Raw genomic sequence first — 15,963 nt, 5'->3', positions numbered from 1 at the left:
TGTAGTCAGAGAAAAAGTCCAGCAAGGAACAGCCTGAACATGTGGTGGGAAAAATAGGAATGGGGCCACATTGGGAAGGGAGACTTTGAGCAGTGGAAAGAATGGCATTGATCTAAGTTAAACATATGGACCCCAGAACAACCATAGATGATGTGTTGTCGGTAGAAATAAAGCTTTCAAAATATGAATATCCTACAAGTCCTGTCAAATTATAGACAATCCAAGGCAACATCAAGGCAGACAAGCAAATGATTAAGAAATGTGTCATACAGCTACACAGGAAGAATACTGGAAACTCTTACGTAAAACATAGGTATGAGAAGCAAGAAAGACTGTAACCCTGGATTATTAAAATCAATACTGAGCACATTACACACATTTATTCATATTAAACTTTTTTATAAATTATATTAGAAACTGGTCACAATCTTATGACAGCAATCTGCATTTTCTGCACACTTAAAACATGGTTTTCCTAGTGAGGGTGGGTGCAGGTAGAAAACAAGTTCTCAATAAAAATATGGGTCTGTGGATTGCAAATGGCCTGGAACTTGCAACAGGAAGAAAGTTTAATGACGTTACATGGTGCACGGGCATGTAATATTGTTCTTGTGGCATTCGACTGAAACTACACAAAATGTGTGTAAAATTGCATATGAAAATGTAAAATTCAGGAACATAAAAATGAAGTTTCATTGTATTTCAATTTGCATGTCTGTTTCTACTCTAATGTATCTAGAAGACATACCAAAATTGACCTACAGGATGAACGTATTTTTAGTTACAGAAACACTAAAGTTATTTATCTGGTAGTTGTAAGCATTGTACCAAATCATACGAAGAGTGATAAACCTGATTTTAATAATTACTGAGAAATATCCCTCTTATCATCTGCTTACAAAATTTTATCCAAAATTCTTCCGACAAGGTCGACTCCATATGTGAATGAAATTATTGGGGATCAACAGTGCGGGTTCCCTCATAACAGATCTACAACTGACCAAATTTTCTATATTCTTCAGCTACTAGAGAGAAAGTGGGAGTACAACGGGACAGTCCATTAACTATTTATAAACTTCAACAAAGCCTGTGACTTAGTTAAAAGACAAGCTCTTTACAACATTTTGTTAGAATTTGGTGTACCGAAGAAGCTAGTCAGGTTAATTAAAACGTGTTTGAACGAAACCTGTAGCAAAATTTGTGTAGGTAAACGTTTTACTGATACATTTCCTGTTCAGGATGGCCTGAACCAGGGAGACGAACTATCACCGCTGCTTTTCAATTTTGCCTTAAAATATGCCATCAGGAATACCTCAGTCAGGATATGTGGTCTCCAGTCCGATCTTGATGCCAGGACCTCCATAATGCAAAGTATAAATACTAAACGCTATGCTGTGACATCTGGTAAAATGATGGAGATTTGACGAGATTACTTGAAAAGAAAGTGGTAGCTTCAGAAATGAGGGACTTATCAGATTCTGGGTAAATGCGACATAATATATAAGTTCACTACAATTGTTGACACAAATATTAATACTGTTGTGATCAGTTAATTATTACTGCTAAAGTAGTGATAAAATGACAGTGACTGAGGGGGCGGAATTGTCTGGTTTCATAGGAAAGGTTTCCAGCAATAAATTATACATGTCTGTAGGGATAGCAAAGTGTTTAATTTGCTAAAATAATTTATACCTGTTTAGTGCATATTTAAATTAAAAATAATCATGACTTAAAATAAATGTCTGTGATATTTAATTACATGTAAGAGATACTGAACCAAACAGCATCACACTAACAGTTGATAACCATAAAAAAGATAAAATCTTATTGCTTATTAGTTTGAATTCTATTCACAGTTCCACGGAAGCTGCAACTCAATGCTTAGCCAAAATTCAGTGCTCGAATTGTGTTGAGTTAAATGGGGCAGTTCTTCGCATTTTCAGCGAAAAAATTTCCATATGATATGTCATCATTTAAATTGTTTTTCGTAAACTTTTCGGCATGTTTCATGTAAGTCTGTTTTGCACTCCCACAGAAAAATGTATTTTTGTGTCAATTTAATATGAGGAATTCAATGCTCCAGAAACTGATAATTTGGTGCACGTGTTATACTGGGTACTTGCTTTAGTAAAAGGCTACCAGCCATGGCACGTGGTTTAATCGAGAGAACACCAATGTTTACTATCTTTGTCCTTGTCCTCGGGTATATGACATGGCTGGTAGCCTGAGAAGAAAAGATCATACTTAGATGCCGTGAAAGCTTTTTATCATGCAGTAATGGAATATTTAAACCCCTATACCAAGGGGCTGCTGATCGAACTCTAACTCTGGGGTTAATGCAAAACTGGCTGCAGTACATGGTTGAACAAAAAATAACCCACATTAATTTTCAGAGCTGTCTTGTAACCCTGGGTTAAAATTTAAACTTTTGGTAGGTTGTTATTTAATGAGAAAATACTCTATTAGAAGGTCTAAACTGAAATTCTCATCGCCATATTAGTTGTCCAGAATATTTCTCTATTCAAGGGCCTAAATTTTTCAGCTATAGTGAAAGTTGTTATTATTTTAAAGTTTAAAATGTGTTTAGAATATTTATTATTAATATACATAGATGTTAGGAGAAAAAAATTGGAGAACTTGGAAAGTGTATACCTCTTTGATATGAAGGATAAGTTTCGAGATTACAGCTGTGAAAGTTTAAAAGATTTTTGTTAACGTTAATTTTATGAAACTCTGGATAGGATAGACTGCAGACTAATGAAACACACCTCATTTGTGTTATACAGCCAATATGCATGTATAATGTTGATTATAATGAATAAATATTGTGTTCAGTTCTGCGAAAGTGCAGACAGTAACAAAAGCATTGCCTGTGTATGGGACATAAAGTGAGGTTACGTTTCACCTGCTTTCATACACAGTCTTCAAATAATCCAATGTGGGCATTCACAGCTTCGAGCACTGCCAAAATTTAAGTGACCTGACCTCTAGTTATACTTTATTTCAACTCACATATTAAAACAAAATAAAAAATTCAACAGTCTTTATACTACAAGAATTGACTATGCATCACAAACTACACTGTGTAAAAGTTTACATCAGCATCAGTAATGATACAGAACTTACATATATAACAGTGCCTGTCTAAGGGTAAAAGAAAACTTTAGTTATGTACATATTATAACATGTCTGATTTATATATTGTTGTATCTAAATGTTGCCAAAATGTCTGATATGTCCTTTCAGCTAGATGTCATAGCAATTTATTGTTGATCCCTCTTCACAAACGTGCCAAACTTAATAATGTAACCTTTGATAGGACTGTGATTGCTATTGAATCAAATGCTTTAATAGCAAATAACCAAACATTTTGACCTCAGTGTAAATCTATTGGTTTTGTTTTACTTCCATATTAAACAACAGTAAATTTCTTATCTTTTACCGACTGACATTTTGTAATAAAAATGTCATAAGACTTCTTAAAGGTTGCAACTGAATTTTAAATAATTGTTTACATTAGGTTTTAATCTGTAAAATGGTGAGAAGCATGTTTGTTGTTTTCACCAATTATGACAGAAATCTCATTTAGTGTTAGTTAGTTAGGAGGTTAATGACTTTATACATGTAAGACACCCCATTATGCACATCAGTAATCTGAAGTCATTCATTCACCCTGTAAAGAGTTAATAAGTTAATGAACCATTCCAACAAATTTCATGCTCCTTATGCGATTTGCTAGCCTATTTACGTGAGAAAGAGAGAATATACAAACTTGAAAGTTGCCATTCTGTAACTGAGGCTGAAAATATCAATCAATATCATACTGAAGTTCACAAACACTAGCAGAATGAAGTTTCTTTTTGTAAGGCAAGCAGCTGCTCACAAGTGACAAACAATTACATAATCTCAAAATCCCTTAATTTTTTTTGCATAAAACTCTCTGTTCTGTTCTACTTATCATGTGAGTTGAAAACCAGATGCTCACAGGAAGAAAGAAGGAAACACAAATTCATTCAAATAGTTCTCACTTATCACGATGAAGATAATAAGGCTTTTTTTTAAAAATCTTACTGTGTTCTCCTTAAATATATCTTTGAATCCAATATCCAGAACTACAGACAGACGTTACATGGGTTAGAAAAGGCGGACCACTTCTTTTAGAGAGACCCAGAGACATGTCGCCAAAAACTGATAACAGGTCCATATGTCATTGATGTATGTGCTCTTTTTTTTTTAATTATATTCATGTTAACAAGATTTTTCATTCATTTAAATTATTTGTCAATTTGAAACACATTTTAAAGTATGGCATATTAATTCGCATGTTAAAACAGAGAAGAAATTTTATAATTTACAAAATGGTTACTGTAACCCAACATGAGGTTTAAGTGGTGGTATCCAAAATTATATAATCAGATTTTGTATGTATGTGACCCTGCACAATATATGACAGGAGCTGACAGCTAGCTGATCACACAGACATGGCATAACTCTATCAGCATCATGCATGTGAAACATTTTGATTTAAGGCATAACATTGATGAGCTTCCTACATTCCTGATAGTTTATCAGAGGTGGAATTCTTAACACCTGAATGGGAATAAACTGTTCAAAAAACCACTTAACAATCCACTACCATAATTCCTCATACAGTCTGACTGGCCATACTGTACAAGACATCATAAAGGCTAAAACTATATTCCAAACAGTCTCTAATAACATGGAGTATTTTAAGAATTCCATTTTTCAGTTCTGGTTTTATTCATCCATTCATTCATACCTCTGTATAAACTGTCCACAATTCTCATTAAAACAGGTAAAGCCAATAGACTATGAAGCATCAACAAAACTATCGCACCATATTTCATAACGAGATAGGCTGATTCTCATCAGGCAACTGCAAACAACTTTTTCCCTGTGAGATAACCAGAATATAATACAAAGCCTGGCTCTACTATCAAAACTTGGTTTTACTACGTTTATAACAGGTAATGTGAGAAAGAAGAAATTACCAGAGCAATTGCCCACGAATGTCTGCTTGTTTTTTTCCGCTTATAGGAAGTACGCAGTGTCTATTATGACATAATATAATACATAATTTTCTTCATTGTATCTGGGAGCTCTTTTTCAGGTAAATGCTCCTTTTGTTCTCATATTACCCAATACAGGACCTTAGGATTAGGGGTGAACTTACACCCCTAATCCTAAGCATGGTCAAATGATGTAGAAACTGATTTTATATGACATGATATGTGAAATGCACAACGTGATTCAATGCTGGATCGAAAAAATTGAAATAATTTAACTGCTTTATTTATTGAAACAATATGGCTACCATATTCTGAGAAGTCATGTACATTCAATGTCGGTAGCATTCAGCCGTTAGGTCTAATTTTTATCAGTAATATAAAAACATTTTGTCATGCACTAGCAGTCAAACTACTAATACTCAAATGCATTAGACCATAGTCCACAGCACTCAAAAACGTCAATTTTACCTCGTCAGTTCTTAGATGTGAGCCTATAAGTAACACCGTGTGTAAAAAATAATGTGTTTGTATGTTCCAAAATTGAGGGCTTCATGCAGTCAAAATATTATGCTCTCATTCACATAAATTAAGTGTCTTTGAGGCTGGTAATTTATCCATGCACCTTGATTAAATGTTTGAACTTTCAGATAAAATATTAGCTGTTAACTGTTAATAAATTACTTCAATGTAAAATTACTAATTCTGATTACAATTATGTTTTTACTTAATAAACACATTAATTAAATTCAGCCAAACAGGTCTATGATGTATTCCTTTTAATTTAAATAATTCTTTTACATATACAAAGAAACCATCCTATCACTAACTATAGTTTGGTTCCAATAAATAAAATATCGTCTCTCAAAGTGTTCCAACCTAGGTCATCTGCTTTCTATCAGAGTTGTCTTGTGACTAGGCTATTCAAGACAATCTCCTGATTAAGGTGCATCATTTATTGCATCTACAATCAAGAATATAGCCACCTCTCTGAAGAATGTCATTTATATAGAAATGGCAAGGCGTTCATGCAAATAAAACTTGTACTGTTCATTTATTGGGAACTCAGATCGAGTACCAAACAGAAATGATAAAATTTACTTTAAAAAATGGACAGCTATGTATCTGATATGAAGTGAGAATTCTATAGCAGTGTCAGCTGGCAAGCTCTTAGGTTTATATAAAATTAACTTCCACTGTTTCTTAACATTTTTATTCCACTTCCACTGAATTAATTGCCTCGTAAGGGGATGAACCAGTCAGAGTTCTTTGTGAAATGCTTCTTTCTCACCGCAAAATACTTCGCCAGTCTGTGAGGAATCTGCCATATTGCGGTTTCTCACTCTGTACAAATAGTTATGCTCTTGGAGAAAGTTTATTAAGCAAAATTTCTCAAAGTAAGTCGATATTTCCCGTAAATGCAATGTTAAATGACCAAAAAATAATTAGAAATCAGGAATTTTATTGCCTGAAATGAAGCATACAAGCAACAGAAACATGCTGGATTATTAAATATGCTATAAATCTGCACATCAAGGCGAAGCTTAAGGTGAACTGACTCGTACTTGTTATGGTTTAACCGACTGACCGAGTGACATCACATCCGTTGTTTGCATGTTTTCAATTTTGTTCGGAAGACTACAGATGAATGAGTTCAATTTCAGATGACAAACCAAAAGGAGCGTATGCCCTCTGTTACTATAGTTAAAATGAATTAAATTTTGTAACGCAAATCTTTGTAAAGTGAGGACTGGCTGTACAAATTCAATATACTCTTTACAAATTCACACTTCCTCACTCTGAGTTAGTTCAAGTATGAAGTGGACTCTCGAGGACACAAGTTAAAGGAAACTTGAAATCTGGTAGGCCTGGAACACACTTCTATGGCGGTTTTGGATGAATACAGAAGATGGGTTGAACAACAAGTAACAACAGTAGTCTGTAAAATACACATAAGAAAACCTGCTCCAGTTTCACTTTGTCCACCACGAATCCTGTAACGACTTCACTGGGATTTATCCTGGTCCTGCACAGTGAGAAGCTGGTGGCGAACAGCCTGACCTATGACCTTGCCTTCTGGTTTACATTGCATTTTACAATTTTAACGCAGTCACGGATTCATTCTCTAAAGGTTTGTGACAGAGATTAACTGAAGTGATTGACACCAAAATTACACCTTAGTTACATCTACTGTTAGATTCTCTCGTGAGCCAATCAGCTTCAGAGAGTTGGTAATCAGTTGAAGATTTCTGTCTTCTGGGTTGTTGCGCTGTGTAGTCTGGTCGATGTTAACCAACGTTTCAGAGGTCATACTGCCTCCATCATCAGGGCGGTGAGTATGAAGATTTCTGTCTTCTCGGTTGTTGCGCTGTGTAGTCTGGTCGACGTTAACCAACGTTTCAGAGGTCATACTGCCTCCATCATCAGGGCGATGAGTATGAAGATTTCTGTCTTCTGGGTTGTTGCGAGGTGTAGTCTGGTCGATGTTAACCAACGTTTCAGAGGTCATACTGCCTCTGTCATCGCCCTGATGACAGAGGCAGTATGACCTCTGAAACGTTGGTAAACATCGACCAGACTACACAGCGCAACAACCGAGAAGACAGAAATCTTCATACTCTGATGATGGAGGCCGTATGACCTCTGAAACGTTGGTTAACGTCAACCAGACTACACAGCGCAACAACCCAGAAGACAGAAATCTTCATACTCATCGCCCTGATGACGGAGGCAGTATGACCTCTTAAGCGTTGGTAAACATCGACCAGACTACACAGCGCAACAACCCAGAAGACAGAAATCTTCAGACTCACTGCTGTGAAAACCTAAAATCTTACTTGGTAATCAGTTACTTCAAGTGTGAAGTAGACATATATGTATACATATCTCTGTGCCATGTCTTTGTTTGTATTGGTTACCTTAATTATATTAACAATATGTTGGGCATTGTCTATTGTCTCAGGTATATTTTATATTCATATGTTTCTGGAGTTTGCTGTAACCAGTAATTTGAGAAAGAATTAGAGACAACACTTAGAATGTCTTGTGTGTGGGGAAAAAAACCCAAGATGATGGGCAATGGTCAAGATAATATTAAGACAGTGACAACTTTTTATCCAAATTGGACTTAAACTTCTGTCATCTGTTCATTGAATTAATAGTAGTCAGACCAATTGAGCCATGGGAAAGACATCACATATGGCCACGTACGGCATGTCATTAATTTTAATTTATCAGGGATATTGTGTTTTTGTATTCACCGATTATAGCAGCGTAATTTGTAGATCCATCCTAAGTGGGTGTTAATTCTTCTGTGAAAATGTAATAACGGCTCCTACTTTTCGGATGAACGTTAGGGATGGCTCTAAGTGACGTGGTGCTAATGCAGAAGGGACAAAATGCAAGGGCAACACAAAACCTGAAAGAAATTGAAGATCTCGGGGGGGGGGGGGGGGGGGGGGGGGCATCCCATGGCTCATATGGATCACTTACTGGCAAAATTGAGTCCCCTGAATGCAATTATTTCATTGCTTGGATATTTAGAAAGTCAGAAATCTTAAATGAAATATTGTAATAATTTCTATTTTTAAGTCTGCAATTTTGTTTGTATACGAGTAACAACAATTTGTACAAGACTTCTATAGATTTTACAAAATAATTTGTGGAAACAGCACTCCATGACAACTTCCAGGCAGGATACATTGATAATTGTAACGAACTTAACTTGTCTCTGAACTACTTAATCATTTTCAACTTGATAACAGTCTAATAAACATTAGGACAATAAATATTTAACCATCCACCAAACAACATTATGAAACACGATGTACAATATTTTGTAACGATGTATAAACTCCCCATAAAATTTATCCTGTTCTCAGGCAAATTTTCCAACATATGCCCCACCCCTTGCTGTATGTTATTTTTAACGATTGTAATATATATATTGTTTATTTATTTTAATTTTATATTCTTACTAGCAGTGCTTCTTCATTTGTGCCTTCATGTTGCAAATAATATTCGACCACAAAAGGACTGGAACAATGAATGATCAGATACCCAAAGGTAAATATTTTAGTCACATGTTTTTAAGTGATAAATATTTAATTTTAGTATCAAAGATAAGCGACTTATGTAGAAATATCTGTGAATGTTTAGACCCTTTGTTGTAGAACTTATAACATGACATATTCCAGAATCCTGTTTTTCTTCACCATTCACCTTCATGAGGCCCTGCACATGAATTGTGCGCAAATGATCTCCAAGAACGATCTGGTCTGGCATTTCTGAATTTCTTGCCCCACCCCTAAGTCTCAGAGTTAGACATCGCCCGTGTACCACTTTAAATGGGGATTTCAGTTTTATCTCATATTACACGTAAATATGTACTGCAGATATGACAACATATATTGTATAAAGATGGCAGTCTTCTCAGCTGTTGTTGCATTGTGAGGTCTGGTAAAATTTTATCGACGTTTCAGAGGTAATTGCTGCCTCCATCATCACAGCAATGAATAAGCTGTGCTCCAAATCAAGATTCTGCCTTGAACGACTAGTTTATATATTTCAGACTGCTTCCTCGTGCATGGCTCACTCATCGCGTTGGTAATGGAGGTAGTACGCATCTCTGAAATGTTGGAAAAATTATACCAGACTACAACTCAGAAGACAGCAGCCGTCTTCATACTCACTGCCAACAGAACCTGGAATTTAATTTATATATTACACACTGACAATATATGACGAGAATTCATGTAGTCCCTGGGGCCACATGTACAGAAGTACCCCTCATTCAGAACCAGTGGTCAAGACAATCAGACAAGAAACCTCCCTCTTCCATAAAGGACCAACAAGTATGATAAAGGCAGAATATTTAAAATAAGAACAGGCTAGAGATTAATTTTTACAAAATTAATTCATATTAATACTTGTTTATTAATGGTACAGGTAGCCCTCGATTTACGCCGGGGATACGTTCCTGGACGAACCGGCGTAAATTGAAACTTTTTTATAATGAAAATCAATGGGAAGTCAATGACACGCGTTCCCAGCACCAAAACATTGACGAGTAATATAATGGTATTACATTTAAAGTTCTGAAATGACGTAAATAAAATAAAGGGAATTTAAAAAAAATATATTTTACACGCTTAAAATCGGCCGACCTATAGAGAATCGCGTAGTAAAAATAACCCCGGGACCTCCGCAGAGATTAAATTGGTCCTTTGAAAGTTTAAAGTGCCAGGAATGAAATTGCATAAGAGAGAACTCGCATATGCAAAAGTTTGCATTTCAAAAACAGCTTTTAACGATTCATCGATCTCATTGGAGCAAATTTGCGTTACCGAAACATATGTAATTGCAGAGATGACTGTATTTATAATTTTTATTCAAAATAAGCGATGTAAGAATTACGATTTAGTATAAGAATCAGTACGAGATACATTGTAAAACGTTATAAATAATAGTAAAATATTTTTTTTTTTACTTTTTGACTTTCTGGTTTCAAAATCGGCGTTATTCTGAATCGGCGCAAATCGAGGGCTACCTTTACTTTGTTTAAAATATTTTCCCTTCTCTCATGTCTGTGCCTGATTGTGATAAAAACACAAATAAATAAACAAATAAATAGTTAAATAAATACATTGATATTCACTAAGCAAAACTAATGCAGGTGAAAGTGGAGGAGAGTGATCAGCTTCATGCTTGGGGCAGTTTCTCCCCAAAAATGAGTTCCCAGTACCCATGGGTGGATCCAAGAGTCATTATGGATGCAGAGGTGACGACAGAACTAAAATATCTCTATTAGGATAAGAATTTCCCTATAGCAGTGATTCATGTAATAAAAATTTCACAAAATTTTAAAAATACCAAACATATGGCATACAATATAAAGAACTTGTTAAACTAAAAATTCCAAAATATACGGAAAAAAAAACTTCCTGAAAACATTAAGAAAATAAGACAAATTACAAATTTCAATTTTCCTGTTCCAGAAATAATATTAAAAACTAAAAGTATACATAAAATTTACTCCAAACCTAATCCCCGCCAGAACAAAATTGGTGCAAATATTAAAAATATACAATTCTTGAGTAAAAATGATTACACCAATGTTACGACAACAATGACATTCACCGAGTTCCTGACAAAAACGTTACAACGAAAAAACAACAAATTGTTATTCTGTCCTGCACTGCACATAACCTCAATTGCGGCTTTAAAATGATTTGTTGAACTTCTTAACGTGGAAAGCATACAAAGGGCAACAATGCTGAATGCAGAGACGACTTTCAACAACAATGGGGCCACAGTCGTAATAAATTCAACTCCACAATAAAAACATACATTGGTGTCTCTGTTATTGCTATGAATGAGTAACTGATTAAGTTGTCTTGTCAACTGATAATATTTAGGAATATGTGATGTTATTTTCAACATAAAGCTATTGTTTTTGTGCACCAAAATAATATAATGCAAAATTTAAAAAAAAAAATTGACAGTCGAACCACGGTTCTGGAGAATCTGACGTAAATACGTCTTTGTATTTAAATTATCATCATTGGTCTCTTTTAGCTTCGATGTCATCCATCTTGTTACCTCTACATAGTATGACGCAACACGCAAACGCAGAATCAGCGTGAAGTGCGATGTGCCTTTATTTGGATAAATAAATGTATGTAGAACCTAAACCATTTGAGATACGTAAAATCTGAAAACAGATATGGAAAGCTCAAGAGGTAATACGTATTTCGTACGCAATATGTCCAGATCCATCTCTTCCGGGCGCTTAATGTGATGAACAATAATAATAAATAGGAATCCCTAACCTCAAACTTTGTTCAATTGTAAGAGACCACGATGTCCACCCGCAATGACCAAGATTTCTTAATAATTCTTATATAAGTAATTGTGATATTCTAAAACGTTTACAGCTCAGCTCTTTCCGCAATAACGAAAGCGGATTGTTGACGGCAGTAATGAAACGCAACAATGCCGAATAAACAGATGACACATCTTCGTAAAGCTGTTTTTGCCGAATGACCCTTCCGTATAGACGTATTTACGTCAAAAACTCAAATGAATTGAATAAATGTAACTGGTATGTGACCGCTAAACATTATTTTCTTTGGGTCCCAATTCATAAACAAAGTTTCTAACAGTACAAGGCTTTAAGCGGTTAAACATGGTTCCATTTAAACAGCCAGACAATTCATTAATAAAAACCTCTCGGATAATAAAACAACTACTGGATGGCCACTTCTCGTCGTACCTTTTGAGTTCTTCCAGGACTAAACAGTTTCTGTGTCATTACTGATTGCAACAAGACAGCAGTACGTTGGGTATATTTTATGCAACATATGTGTATTATCATTAATGGAATTTATTATATAGAACTTATGATTCATAATGCTTGAGTGAACAACATCTGTTAAGTTCTGTCTTTGAAAATTTGCCTGTCTGTACACAATCTTCTTTCATCGCATGCAGTCGGCAAATTTTGGTTGAGGACTTCAAAATTAGGTCCTAAAATATTAACCGGCTTGCCTTGGGCCGAATCTTGTATTAAGATGGCCGTGTTCTTGATCGTTGCGCTGTGTAATCTGGTAGAACTTTACTGGTGCTTGCCGACTACATCACCAGGATTATAATGATCACCCTGATGATGGAGACAGAAAACACCTCTGAAATATCGAGCATCTACCAGACTACATGGCGCAACTTCCCAGCAGACGGACATCTTCATATTCACCGCTGCGAGAACGTGAAATCTCACATTCTTGTATTATTTCCATCCTGGTAAATGTTCTATTCTTAATAGTATCACTTTTAATATTATCACACTTTCCATTTCTCTTTAAAGTCTCTTCTTCTTTGTTCATTGTATGAGTCACAGCTCTAGTTCGACATCTTGTAATCAAAAAAAACAAAAAACAATTACACCATTTTAACTGAAACTAAAGTAAGATCCAGTGTTCGAACCGTGGCGTAAAGCAGCTCTTATACGAACTTTCGTGTCTGAGATATAAAACTCTACAACAATTCCTTAGTGCCTAGTTATCGTGGGGAAGCAGCTTGGGCATAGCGGAATCAAGACTTCAGCAGAAGTAACTTCTGAATTTGACTTGTGCTTTGCTGCAACTCAACTGGAAATACAAAAATAACGGCAATAATGCATCTCCGGAGAAATGAAGGAGCGGTATACAGTTTGTGAGAGGGAAGATTTCAGCAGCTACCAACTTGGATCACGGCTAAGATTTCGTTCTATGGGGAGTGTTTTCCGCTCTTCGATCGGCACCCCTAGATGGTCACTTCGCTCTCCACCGATCATTCGCTTACATTACAACAATTATGAGCACTTTTGGTACAAAATATCAGCACTACGTTTGAATCTATTCCAACATAAACGTCACATCGCTGAGGAGGACATGTTAGTACTATAGATACATACATAACGCCTATCTTTTGTCTCATTCGACCTGGGATAAGAGATCTACGAAAACTAAATCATCATCATCATCATCATCATCATCGCATTTTAGAAACGAGTAATGCGGTTAAGACCTTCGTATCAGAAACAGCATAAAGAAATGTAACGCGGTTAAGTCAGTCAGATTTACCGGTAAAGAAAAAAAACAGCAACGAAACAGATGAGAATATAGTAATAAGAAAAAGTTCCTGGATTTTTATAATCACAATTACAGAGCTTGTATGAAAAAGCCTCTTCTGAATTTTATAATTAATGTTCGCCCGTTTGAAAATAGCTACGAACAAATATAGAACCTTCTCAACCCGACTCTGTGTACTATAAGTAGATAATGGTCCTGCCATTAATGTTGTACATATATATATATATTATTTTACATTTAGGCCTATTTAATTATCTAGATGTGTAAACTAATAAAATACTCTATTACACCACACATACTGTGACGCAGACTGGGTGTAAAAACGCAGCTCCCTATATTTATTGAGCACCCTAGTTTAAAGCTATATTATTTTTTTATTCTAATATTGCACATTTCTAGCTTCCTCTTGTACGTGAGTCAGTTACTCTCACTATCAACAGAACAATGTGATGCCGGATCCCTCGAACACCGGAACAACAACATTCGTGCTCTTCGTCCGGTACAAGCAGAAGACGCGCGAGATCCAGCAAATTCTGACGATGAGAATTTGCACCGAATCATCATCAGTAAATGTGGACTTCAGCATATTATATTATTTGAATACAAAATCGATTTACCAAAAGTTTGCGGCGTCTCTCACTGTAGCGCGGCGGCGGCGGCGGCAACAACAATAACAAAATACACTATTCAATGGTGTCATTGAAAAGCGGTGTCCCTGTGAAATGTTTCAGACTTGTGGAACATGGGCCGGCTGGTGATATTCATCGGCAACTGCTCCTGGGACGCGAAGTTGTTCTCCGACTTGGGCCTCGGCAGGTTTAGCCTGTGAAGCGTCTTGCCCAGTTCGTGCAGGTTACGCCCCAGCTCGTGAATGCTCTTGTCACTAGACTGATTGCCCATGGACTCCTCGGACGTGTTCACCTGGTCCGCCTGCTCGGCCAGAGCGTTTACCACGGCATTGATGGTCTTGCTCTCGCTACCCATGTCCTCCTCGCGGTGGGATACGAGGTTCGGGTTCTTCCCGATTTTATTCAGTCTGGAACAGTACCAACAAGCGATCCTACTGAGACGTCTTAGCTGGATCTTGGAAGATCCAGGACAGACACGCAATTTCTTGCATGGCATTTGGCAAGATTCCTATAGATTCGTAAGATCGTGCTGAATCTTGTCAAATTGTCCCAGATTTTACCAAGATCTACTCTTTGACCACATGATACCACCAAGAAATAGCCCTTCGGAAAACAATTAGGAATCTGGGCTGCAAGATAAGAGTATTAACCTAGTCAAGTAAATAGTGACACTACGATGAGTAACCTTTACTGGTACAAGTACAGTAACACTTCACATTCACACTTTTATTAAATTGTTACTACGAGGCGCGTCCTCAAAGTAAGTTTCCCACTCGTCCCACAGCTAGCAAACCTTATATTGCGCGAAGCGACTGTGCGTACGTGATAGAGCAATGACGTAGCATGGCGCATGCACTAACGGCACTTCCCGCGTTCTCACAGTAGCATCGTTGCAGCTGTTGAAGATGGAGGTTCTTATTCCAGCTCCCGCCGACTGTGAAGTGCGGTCAGTGATAACGCTAGGCCGCACACGGCTCGACGGACAGCGAGTCTCCTGCAGGAGTTCAGCTGGGAGGTGTTTAATCATCCACCCTACAGCCCGGACCTCGCTCCCAGTGATTTCCATCTTTTCCTACACCTCAAGAAATTCCTGTCCGGTCAGCGTCAGCGTTTTGAGAATGACAGAGAGGCGGAGATGGTTGTCACACAGTGGTTCCAATCCCAGGCGGCAGACTTCTACGACACAGGTATTCAAAAGTTGGTCCCACGGTATGACCAATGTCTCAATTCCGGTGGCGAATATGTTGAAAAATAGCTGGACACTTGCTGTATCTGTTGCAATAAATATTTCCATGAAATTGTGTTTTGTTTCTGTAAACGGCCCCAGGGAAACTTACTTTGAGGACGCGCCTCGTACATTCGTCAAAATCACTGTTTCAGTGTAAAGTCAATTTTTGTGTGTGTTTGTTTCGTCTCAAAAGATATGTTTACTAGTCACTGTAGATAAATACTGACCCTACAGAAATGCGTCATACTTGTTCTTAATGCATATAAATCTCCATTTCTTGCCAAAACTTAACCTAGCTGAATACAGTTTACACATAAAAGTGACTACATCAACTTACTTCAGTCACTGTGAAGATGGAAACATTTTTTTTTTTTTAAACTACCAAATGATGTAATTGTTTTGGTGTGAAATCTGAACTTGTTTTGCATTTATTAACCTATCAATCTGTG

At 36.6% G+C, this 15,963-nt stretch overlaps 1 protein-coding gene across 15 annotated transcripts in view; it reads right to left on the bottom strand.

The window, feature by feature from the left end:
• Positions 1-1,649: 1,649 nt before the first annotated feature.
• Positions 1,650-15,963, bottom strand: part of Ih (hyperpolarization activated cyclic nucleotide gated potassium channel Ih) — a 381,399-nt gene continuing 367,085 nt past the window's right edge. For 10 of the 15 annotated variants that reach the window (XM_087359920.1, XM_087359947.1, XM_087359924.1 and 7 more), the window contains 2 exons: positions 14,275-14,717; positions 1,650-13,174 (listed from right to left, as the gene is read on the bottom strand). In XM_087359920.1, the coding sequence (XP_087216046.1) occupies positions 14,354-14,717 (364 nt within the window). In that variant the 3' untranslated portion in view covers positions 1,650-13,174; positions 14,275-14,353. The remainder of the gene's footprint in view (positions 13,175-14,274; positions 14,718-15,963) is intronic. The other 5 variants (XM_087359927.1, XM_087359955.1, XM_087359956.1 and 2 more) reach the window with 1 other exon arrangement.

This window comes from Zootermopsis nevadensis, unplaced genomic scaffold, assembly GCF_977971745.1.
Source record: "Zootermopsis nevadensis isolate Lab colony 2312 unplaced genomic scaffold, Znev_1.0 Znev_ptg000003l, whole genome shotgun sequence".
NCBI classification, from domain to species: domain Eukaryota; kingdom Metazoa; phylum Arthropoda; class Insecta; order Blattodea; family Termopsidae; genus Zootermopsis; species Zootermopsis nevadensis.
This window is presented reverse-complemented; position numbering and strand designations above follow the sequence as displayed.